At 53.1% G+C, this 10,982-nt stretch overlaps 1 protein-coding gene across 2 annotated transcripts in view; it reads left to right on the plus strand.

Annotated features, from left to right (window-relative positions):
• Window positions 1–10,982, plus strand: part of KIAA0930 (KIAA0930 ortholog) — a 44,920-nt gene that overhangs the window by 18,026 nt on the left and 15,912 nt on the right. For both annotated transcript variants that reach the window (XR_003002183.1, XM_024737483.1), the window contains exon 2: window positions 9,588–9,739. Coding sequence is in view for 1 of the 2 variants with exons in the window: in XM_024737483.1 (XP_024593251.1) it covers window positions 9,588–9,739 (152 nt within the window). In the remaining variant the exon portion in view is untranslated. The remainder of the gene's footprint in view (window positions 1–9,587; window positions 9,740–10,982) is intronic.

The raw sequence follows: 10,982 nt of genomic DNA on the forward strand, positions 1-10,982 counted from the left end.
ACTACTAAGCCCACGCGCCTCAACTAGAGCCCCTGTGCTGTAAACTACAGAGCCCACGCGCTCTGGAACTCGCGCGCCACAACTACAGAGCCCACGCGCCCTGGAGCCTGCATGCCACAACTAGAGAAGAGAAAACCCGCACGCCACAGCTAGTGAGAAGCCCATGCACCACAATGAAGAGCCGGCGTGCCGCAACGAAAGATCCCGCGTGACTCAACGAAGATCCTGTGTGCTTCAACTAAGACCCAACGTAGCCAAAACTAAATAAGATAAATAATTAAAAAAATTTTTTTAATTTAAAAAAATTTTAAAAATAAAATAACCAACAAGGACCTACTATATAGCACAGGGAAATATACTCGGTATTTGTAATAACCTATAGGAAAAGAATCTGAAAAAGAATATATACACATGTATATGTACATGTATATATTACGGAATCACTTTGCTGTACACCTGAAACTATACTTCAATAAAAAAATTTGTAAAATCAACTATACTTCAATAAAAAAAATTTTTTTAAATAAACAAAATTTTTGGCTGACAATCTGTAGAAGAGTTGAAAACTAAAGCCTCCAGAAGACTAGGAATGCCCAATACTAAGGACTTGAGTGGCCCCACTGTGTCCCTCTCCTATCTCCACTCTCTCTGGCCCTTTTCCAGCCTTCAAGTCGACCTCATCCACGTGGCAGGATAGGCAGCCAACAGTCTGTGGGTTTTTTGTTTGCAACGCGGAAGGGTTGTGTAGTTTGTGTTGATGGTGACATGAGGATTTAGCTTTCTAGTGTGTTTTAATATCTGATAAGAATCTTGATCCCACATCACTCTGAATTTTCCTGGCTGTTCTTATTTTAAAACATTCTCTTGGCATTTTCTATTGGGTCATGTTAAATTAATAGATCAAATTAGTTAGAATTGCTCCCTCTATGATTTGAATATTCTATTATTATTATGCTTGCCACGGTGATCTGTGCTCAGTGATCTTTGACGTCACTACCGTAAAGAGATTGACTTGCTGAAGACTCAGGCGCATATGCCTACATCTGGGACCTTGGAAAGAATATGAGTGGCAGGGTTTGAGCCCCAGATGCTATCGAGCCACTGGATTCCCAAGCTTCAGTTGCCTTATTTATTTATTTATTTATTTTTTTGCGGTACGCGGGCCTGTCACTGTTGTGGCCTCTCCCGTTGCGGCGCACAGGCCCCGGACGCGCAGGCTCAGCGGCCATGACTCACGGGCCCAGCCACTCAGCGGCATGTGGGATCTTCCCGGACCGGGGCACGAACCCGTGTCCCCTGCTTCGGCAGGCGGACTCTCAACCACTGCGCCACCAGGGAAGCCCTGCCTTATTTTTAAACCAAAGACTGAGGTTTTAAACTAAACTGAGGTTATCCCCACCTCATCAAGTTGCCATGAAGAAGTAACAGGTGAAAGGGCTTTATAAACTGTAGAGTGCAGGGCAAACGTGGGCCGTCATCACTGTCAGTGCTGTTGAGCTGTTGGCACGATTACATCCCCCATTCGGTGTCATGCAGAATGAGATAGAGAATCTGTGGCCGGGTGGTTGTAGAGCACGGAGCTGGGCCTGGGAGGCGCGGGTTCTTCTCCTCACACAGCTGCGTGCCTTCCTCCGTGCGTCCCCAGACTCACTAGTCTATAAAGGGCTCTCCCAGTTCTGAAGTTCAAAGCCGGTAGCTTGTGAAAGCAGGTCACTCACTGCAGGCAGGGGAGGTGGCTGGATCCCCGTAGTCCCATTTCGAGCTGGAAGATACCAGTTTTTCTGATACAGCCCATCCTCATTATTCACGGATTCTGTATTACAGATTTACCTACTCAACAGAAATTTATCCATAACCCCCTGAAGTCGTCAGTACCTTTGGTGCTTTTGTGGTTAATCGCAGACGTGTGCAGAGTGGTGGGAAACTCTGAGTCACCCGAGGTAGGTGCACGGTCCCAGCTGAGGTTGAGCAAGGTGACACCACGCCTCCTTGTTTCAACTCATCATTTTTGTGGTCTATATAGTGCCATGTATTTGCATTTTTGTGCTTTTTGGTGGTGATTTTGCTGTTTAAAGTGGCCCCAAGCGTTAAAGCTGAAGTGCTGTATAGTCTCAAGCAAGAGAAGGCTGTGATGGGCCTTATGGAGAATATACCTGTTAGATAAGCTTCGTTCAGGCACGAGCTACAGTGCTGGTGTCCTGGAGTTCAATGTTAATAACCCAACTATATATTAAATAAGGTGTCTTTAAAGAGAAACACGTAAAACAAGGTTATACATATCGATCGGTGGACGAAATTGTAACCAGAGACTTGCAGGAACTCAACCCTGTATTTCCCTAGGAGCAGTCGTTCGGTATTTGCTAATTCAGTGTCTGTGGCTACTTTATAGAACGTAACTACCATGGATTATGAGAACAGATTGTAAGGACCACAGCCCAGCAGGGAGCAGCCTGGGGGCATGGAGCTGTCCGTGGTGCTGCCCCAGTGAGTGGCTCAGCATCTGGGGCTGCATCTCTCCCCTAAGTCTGTCATCCACTGGATTCAAGGGTCCGGAAATTTGCTGCCCCTGTGGCCAGATGGCAGGGAGACAGGGATGGAGAGAGTCATGGAGATTAGGGAGCTCTCTGTTGGACTGGCGGCTCTCAGGGTTTATGACCCAGGGGATTTCTTGCTGGACAGGTCTTGGGAAAAGCTGGTACTGATTTCACAGGCCACACAAGGGTCCAATTACCCCTCATATGTCTGTTCACACAGTTACTGCACCACGTAGTTTAGGGACACTGGCAGGTTTGGGATCCATGACCTCATCTGAGCGAGCCACACTGCCGACAGAGACACACGAAGCAGCAGTGCAGAGGGTCCCCGAATGTACATGTGGACAGAACTTTACGGCTTACAAAGGACTTTCGTATTGGCCTCTCCCCCCGCCCCCCGTCCTCACTGTTGGTTCTGGGAGGGTGGCAGGTTAGACCCCTCTGACAGATGGAGTTCCTGGGATCCAGAGGGGTGCACTGGCCACCTGGTTGGGGGGCAGGAGAGTCAGGGCCTGAACTCAGATATGTTTGGCTGTAGATCCACACGCTGTACTGTGCTTCCACGAGTCTGAACTCTCTCTGTGACCTTGACCCTTCCTAGCTTTTGGACTTGGACTGTCTCCTATCCCACCCTCCTCTCCTCCCTCTGAAGATGGGGAGTCCCTTTTCTGTCCCCCTCCTCTCACTTTAATGAGCCTTATGACATTCATCAAAAGTCGTACATTCATGGGAAAAAGTGGTGTCATCTTACTATTAAAAACATTAAATCCAGGGCTTCCCTGGTGGCGCAGTGGTTGAGAGTCCGCCTGCCGATGCAGGGGACGCGGGTTCGTGCCCCGGTCCGGGAAGATCCCACATGCCGCAGAGCGGCTGGGCCCGTGAGCCATGGCCGCTGAGCCTGCGCGTCCGGAGCCTGTGCTCCGCAACGGGAGAGGCCGCAACAGTGAGAGGCCCGCGTACCGCAAAAAAAAAAAAAAACCAAAAATACCCACAACATATTAAAAGTAAAAACAAAGAAAAAAGAAAACATATTTCCTGTGAGGTAGAGCAGCTCCTGCCTTTCGGGCGTGTGACGTATGTAGTTGTGGTCAGTGTGTGTACAGCCTGAGCTTCCGCTCTTTCACCAAACGTATTACACGCATTTCCATGTGCCTACTTGTCTTCATAGGCGTCCTTTTAAAAGACTGACGGAGATCGGGTTTAGTACACACAGCATAATTTACCTGGATTGAATGTCAGTAATTACAGAATATTACTTTCTTTTTCTCCTTCCTTATTATTAGGATTATTGTCATATTATTTGCTCTCACTGATACAGAGAGAATGTCTTTCTGCAAAAGGCCTTTATTTACTTTACTCCTATTTTTTCTTTTCCATAAGATAGATTCACAGAAGCAGGAAAATGCTCGCTTGCTCTTCACAAAGGATAGAGTGATTTTTGTTCTCTAGCCATATATGAGAGCTCCCAGTTCAATGTACTCTTCCCAGCTTTGGCTGTCGTAACTTTTTATCAACTTTATTGGAGTATAATTTATGTAAAATAAACTGTGTCCGTGTAAAGTAAGTAATTGGATGAGTTTTGATGGTTGTGAAAGCACCACCAGAAACAGAACGTTTTGGGGCAACTCCCAGTCTGCATCTGTCACTGTAGTTGTACCTTTTCTGAAGCGTCATGTGAACGCGGCCCTTCAGGTGTAGCTTTTTCTGTGCCTGACGTTCACTCAGCGTGATGATTTTGAGATGTATCCGTAGTGCAGTGCGGATCAGTGGTTTGTTCTTATTGCCAGGAACATTGAGTGGCTACGTCATGTTTCACGTGTACCTCCTCCTGGTTTCCAGTTTGGGTTTACTAGGGACAAAGTGTCTGTGAACACTTGTATACCAGTGTCTGTGCCAGACACATGCTTCATTTCTCTTGGGCAAGTACCTGGGAATGGCTGAATCACTGGTAAATATGTGTTTAACTTTGTCGAATCTGCCGGTTTTCCTAAGCGGTATTTTTTTCTTTTTGCACTCTTTTTTCTTAAATTATTTATTCATTTATTTATTGTTTTTGGCTGCGTTGTGTCTTCGTTGCTGCGTGCAGGCTTTCTCTCGTAGCAGCGAGCGGGGGCTACTCTTCCTTGTGGTGTGTGGGCTTCTCATTGCGGTGGCTTCTCTTGTTGCAGAGCACGGGCTCTAGGCATGCGGGCTTCAATAGTTGTGGCACACGGGCTTCGGTAGTTGTGGCACGTGGACTCAGTAGTTGTGACTCTCGGGCTCCAGAGCACAGGCTCAGTAGTTGTGGCACATGGGCTTAGTTGCTCCGCGGCATGTGGGATCTTCCCAGACCAGGGCTTGAACCCTTATCTCCTGCATTGGCAGGCAGGTTCTTAACCACTGCACCACCAGGGAAGTCCTAAGTGGTATTTTTAAAATACCAAATTTGCCTTCTTAAAAATGACAACTTGGGGAATTCCCTGGTGGTCCAGTGGTTAAGACTTCATGATTTCAGTGCCGAAGTCCCGGATTCGATCCCTGGTTGGGGAACAAAGATCCTGCAGGCTGTGGGGCGTGGCCAAAAAAAAAAACAAAAACAAAGGACAACTTGTTCTTTCAATGTGAATTTTTAAAAACTAGTGAGATTTATATTTTCCCACATTTTTGTTAAGTGGTTATGTTTCCTTTTTGGCAGTTACCTGTTTTGGTGTTTTACCCATTTATCTATTGGGCTCTTATGCATTTTCTTTCATAACTTGCTATGATGTGAATTCTTTATTTTTTTGGTTTGTTTGTCTATTTATTTATTTAGGCTGCATTGGGTCTTCGTTGCTGCGCGGGCTTTTCTCTAGCTGCAGCGAGCGGGGGCTACTCTTCGTTGCGGTCCGCGGGCGTCTCATTGCAGTGGCTTCTCTTGTTGCGGAGCACGGGCTCTAGGCACGCGGGCTTCAGTAGTTGTGGCACATGGGCTTCAGTAGTTGTGAGACGTGGGCTCAGTAGTTGGGGCTCGCAGGCTCTAGAGCACAGGCTCAGTAGCTGTGGCGCGTGGGATTAGCTGCTCCGCAGCATGTGGGATCTTCCCAGACCAGGGCTCAAACCCGTGTCCCCTGCATTGGCAGGTGGATTCTTCACCACTGTGCCACCAGAGAAGCCCCGTGAATTCTTTATTACATGGACATTAGTTATTTACTGTGAATTTCCCTCCCCTGGTTTTCATGTTCCTTTTGATTTCAGCCATGCTTCTCTTGGGCATGAGGGGAAGTTTGAGTGCTCGGGGTCGGGGGCAGCTCTTGACCTTTGCGATTTCTCTTCTGGCTTTAAACTGGGTGTCCTGGGTGTGGCCGTGGTCTGCGTGTCTGTTCTGCCAGCGTCTCTGGGTGTGGTGCCCACGGCTGGTCCTGGCGATGGTTCTAGCAGGCCTCTCCCCACCTCATGGGTGAGAGAGGCAGGTGCGTGGGGTTTCCCTGAGAGAGTAGAGTTTCTTCCTACTCAATGACAATGAGTTTGTCATTGGTACTGAAGTAGTTACGCTAATGATAACATCCGTGTGGTGTCCACAGCTGACAGCGAACGTCTAGCCCCCCTGTTTCTTTCGGAGCGTGTTGGTGCTGGGTCTCCCAACCTGCACCTGCCGGGCGCACAGGGGCTGCAGGTGCTCAGAAAGGCGGGGTCGGGGTGGGCCCTGTCTGGACGCCCAGGGGTCTTCTTAGCACATGTGACAGGCCCACCTGCCTGTGGAGCCATTGCTTTGAGCCTGCCTGTGGAGCCTGGGCGAGCTAAGTGAGGGGGCTGCAGCCCTCGTGTCGTGTTGTGTTTGGGGCATCTTCGGAAGATCTTTCTAAGTCAGGGCCCTTGCGACTGAAATAAAGTGGCAAGTCCATGCCCTGTGTCCTGCGTGGGGCACCCAGGCCTCAGGTGGACAGTGGCTGGGCCACGTCCCTGCTGTGGTCACCTGGACAAGTCACCCACCTCACTGAACCTGCTTCCTGTTAACTTGGGACAACCCATTTATTCACACAGCATTTATCGAGCGCCTGCTATGTGCCTGGCTCTGCTCTGGGCACTGAAATCTGATGGTCATCCACACAAGTCCCTCCTCCTGAGCTGCTTTCATGCAGTGGGGGACAGACAGCAAACCGATATGAAACACCAGTGGTGACGATGGCAGTAAAACAAGGTGCTGTGACAGGGAAGCCCCTCGGGCCACATTTAATGTGGTGTCCGGAGAGGCTCTCTGAAGAGGTGAGAGTCGTCTAAGCTGCAGCTGGAATGACAGGAAGGAGACGCCTGTGCAAAGGCACCGGGGCAGAGAATCGGAGGGGGAGGAGGCCAGCAGGGCTGGTGAGCAGCGCGAGGAGGGGCTGTCTTGGAGAGCTTTCTCAGAACTTTGGGTTTTATTCCGAATTCCCTGGGAAGGGTCTAAGGGGGGCAGGGAACGATCTTTAAATAAAGATCCTGTGGCTGTGGTGTGGAGGGCAGACTGTCGGATGGGAGTGGAAGGGGCAACCAGTGCATTCTAGGGGTGATGGCACCAGCCCGGGTGGGGAGCTGGCAGTGAGGGGGACTTTCTGATGGCCACGTGGGCTGGAAGCGTACGGGGGGTGGGCTGGTCCCCTCTGAGAGGTTGTTTGGGAGTGGCCCTTGGGGGTGGGGGGGCCGGCAGCCGGCCCGGGGTGACCTTCGGGCTGGGCGCCAGCAGCCCCTGTGTGAGCTGAGCCTTTGTGTTAGGAGGAAGTACTGGCATGCAGTCTGCTTCAGACTCTTGGGACCTGCAGACTCCCTCACTAACCGGGCCGGATGAGCTGTGAAGAAAGTGATTTTTCAGCATTTAAAGCAGGGACATGGGACCCCTTGTGTGGCCCCCACTGGGCCAGGCCTGGCGGCACGTGGAATCCTAGAGAATACAGTGGCATGCACTTTGTGCCACCTCCAGCACTCCACTCCTGCAGGCAAACCCTGCATCCTCCCCCAACCCCAGGACCCCTCCCTCATCGCGCTCCCGGGGTTGCCAGCTGCCTGCTAAGCGCTTTGCATTCGTTATCTGGGTCCAGCATTTTCCAAGAGTGTCAGCGCGGGGGTCTGACAGGTCTGAGGACTTGGCGGGTTCTAACTCTGTGATCTTGGCCTCCTTTTTAACCTCTTGAGAGTCAGCTGCGTCTGTGAAACGGGGCAGTAGACGTAACAGAATGCAGGCAGAGTTTAGTGAGATGATCTGCGTAGCTCTACCTGGTGCTCACTCAACATGGCAAATGTGTAACAAATCGTAACCATCTGGGTGCCCGAGGTACCACGAGGCTCCTTCTGCCTGCAGAATAAACAGAGAGTGCCGCCCGAGGGGGGCAGCGCTTGACCCTGAGTGACGCTGATGGTGAACTTGTAATTCACTGTGGCAGGTGGTGGGGACTGGAGACCTGACCCACTGCTTGCCACTTCTGTACCCCCCGCGGGGCCAGGAAGCAGTCGGCGTGGGCAGTCTTTGAGCATTTCGCCTGATGGGCCTTCTGCTGGGCTTTGGGCTGAGGGAGCTGCGAGTAAACAGAGTCACGGGAGAGTTCCTGTTTTGTTCGGAATAACACGGCCCCTTTGCTTAGTTTTGTAGGGGTCTGTAGGGGCGTGAACTGGGCGTTGCCTGTCGAAAAGGTGTGTGGCAGGAACGTCCGGGCGGTGATGCAGAATGGTGCGGACGGCGGCGACATTCCACCTGCTGCCTGCCAGCTTGCGGATGTGGCCGTCAGTCCTGTGGCCTCTTCCAGCCTTTGCCGTCAAGGCTGATGGGTGGCCTTTGTCTTAATCAGGCTCGCTGACCTGGACGCCTCACTGACGAGGACCCTTCTGTTTCCCTCGCATGGGAGCCAGGCAGGGCGTGGGAGTGGGCGGGCTGCAGACTGCCCGTGGCAGCCCTGCAGAGGGCAGAGGGCAGGAGCTGGTGTGGAGCCTGGGTCTCTGGTCATGGTGATGTAAGCAAAGCCTGGGGTTTTCTGCCTGCGGCTCAGTCTTCCAGAGCCTGATGGCCGACTACCCGGAGGAGGGGGCATGGGCTGCAAGTCAGGGGGCCTGGCCAGTCCCTGTGCCGCCTGTGAGGACAAGGGAGAGCCCCGCATCAGCGGCCCCCAGGTTCCCGCCTCCAGGGTTGGGTTAAGTCAGGTCCTTCTAGGACCCAAGTGCGAGGGCTCAGTCACGGTGGTAAAGCAGTTTCTGGAGAAGAGAAAGAAACCAGGAGCAATTTAATATCTTGGGTTTCGAAGAAACAGCTCTGCAGCACATGTTGGAATTTTGTCGGATCTGTGTAGACACCCGCCTTTGTGGGTCCCACTCTGTGCCAGGCGCGGGCTCTCCACGCCCATGGTCTCAGTCTGTGTTCACCCCCAGAAACCTGGGGTCAGAGAGGCTGCGATGCTTGCCCGCTGTCACGTGGCAAGTGCAGAGCTGGAGTGGAAACAGTCCTTCCTACCAGAGCCTGTGGGCTTTTTCTCCTTGTGTGGGAAAGAGTACCGTAAAGATTTATCATAAAGGAATCCTGTTTGTAATAAAAAGAAGTCAGTCAGTCTGGCGTGCCGAGAGGCTCCGTGGCGCCAGGGTGAGGGTAGGGTGGACATCCTCCCTGCTTCCTGCCTGCCGCTGAGCGTGGTTAGCAAAGGGGCAGCTGTTCCTTTAAGTCGGATTCTCCGTGGGAGCTGCGGCAGCCTGGGGTGGGGATGGGGGGAGGGAGGTGCCTGCCTGACAGATCTCCCATCCTAAGCCCTTCCGGCTCCCAGCCAGACAGCCTGCCCATGACGTTCCCTCTGATTCCGTCTTTCCTTCCCCACCGAAGCTGCTGATTCACCCACAGGCTGGAGTCCACTGTGCCATGGGGGGCGGTGGGGGAGGGTCTCGTGGCCTTGAGCCTCTTCGGGTGCCCCGTGGTGGGGTGTGAGGGAAAAGGGGGCTCTGAACATCACACAGTCCTGGCTGCTTTCTGACCAGAAACACAGGTCGGGGGCGGGGTGGGGGACAGGGCCCGGGCCCGGCCAAGGTCACGGGGCTGGGGCCAAGTTGACCCATCCTTCCTCACTCCTCTCTGGCCTCCCTGTGCAGGGTGCTTCAAGGATGACCGTATCGTCTTCTGGACTTGGATGTTCTCTACCTACTTCATGGAGAAGTGGGCCCCGCGGCAGGACGACATGCTCTTCTACGTGCGCCGGAAGCTGGCGTACATGGGCAGCGAGGGCGCCGTCGACGGGCGGAAGGTGAGTGGCCCCTCGGGGCCCAGCCAAGCCTCCCTGGAGGTCTGCTCTTCGTGTGAGAGAGGGGCTTCCCTGCAGTCCTTGTGCGAGTCGAGAGGGGAACATGGTGTTCATTTAGCACCTGCCAGGCTTCAGGAACTGTGCGGGGATGGCCACACGCGCGTCCGATGGCGGGATGCGCTGGGCTTGTGTAGATAGACATCATTATTAATCTTCACCACGACCCTGGAAAGCAGCGATTCTCATCACTGTAGTACCTTGGAGGAAACACGGGCAGAGGCTGGGTGAAGTGGCCGCATCTCATAATTAGTAACTTAATGGGGGAGCGAAGATTTTGGCCCCAGCGGCTGGGGTCCTCCCTGGCGCGGGCAGTTGAGCCGGCTTGGGGACGATGCTGGCGCCTACCAGGCCCTGAGCGCTCACCACGCCCCCGACACGGTGCTGAGCTCTCTGCCTCCCGATCTCGTGTCTTCCCAGCGACTCAGCAGGGCAGGGGTTATTATCCCCGCTTTACAGAAGAGGAAGCCGAGGGCTCACAGGTGGAATGAGTCGCCTCAGGTGTTTCATCCGCTAAGTTTGTGTAGAGCAGTTGATCGAACAGACTTTGCATGTTTTTCAGAAGCTTTATTTAGTATTTTGTAAAATGTTTTAGCAACCTGTATGCCAAACATGGAAACACGTTGCTTCCCTTTAAATACACGGAAACGGGAGGGCCGTGGAGGCAGGTCTCTGCAGCGTGCCCACCGCAGGGCCTGCAGCCCCGGGCCGGGGCTTGTTACCTGGGGCTTGTGCCTCCCCTGCCGTGTGCCTGCTCTTTGAGCCTGACGCGTGATGGGTTTTCTGCAGATGGACAGGCCTGGTGCCCGCTGCAAAGGAGGCATGGTGGCTGGCAATGCCGGCGGCCGTATGGCTGGTCTGGCCGGGCTGCGTGTCATGCAGGAAGGCCCAGGGGCGGGCCAGGGTCCTCTGGTGTCCATCTGGTGTCTGCAGCAGCTGGCTGTGTGGCCGCGTTGTCACTGGGGCCAGTGGGCACTGGGACCCTGAAGTGCGTCGCGTGGCGCCAACACAGTGTGGCAACTGTAGTGACCAGAAATCGGGTTTTACCCCCGGAGCCCTGCGAAGCCACTGAGCCTGACGAACCGGCGAAGCGGACGTGGTCAGAGTTCCATGTGGCAGGCTCTCGGGCGTAGGTGGGGGAAGGGTTGGGGGGCGTCAGAGTAGAAGTGAGGAGCTGCTGTGCTGTGCC

The sequence above is a fragment of the Neophocaena asiaeorientalis genome, unplaced genomic scaffold (genome assembly GCF_003031525.2).
Source record: "Neophocaena asiaeorientalis asiaeorientalis breed wild unplaced genomic scaffold, Neophocaena_asiaeorientalis_V1.1 scaffold242, whole genome shotgun sequence".
Lineage (NCBI taxonomy): Eukaryota > Metazoa > Chordata > Mammalia > Artiodactyla > Phocoenidae > Neophocaena > Neophocaena asiaeorientalis.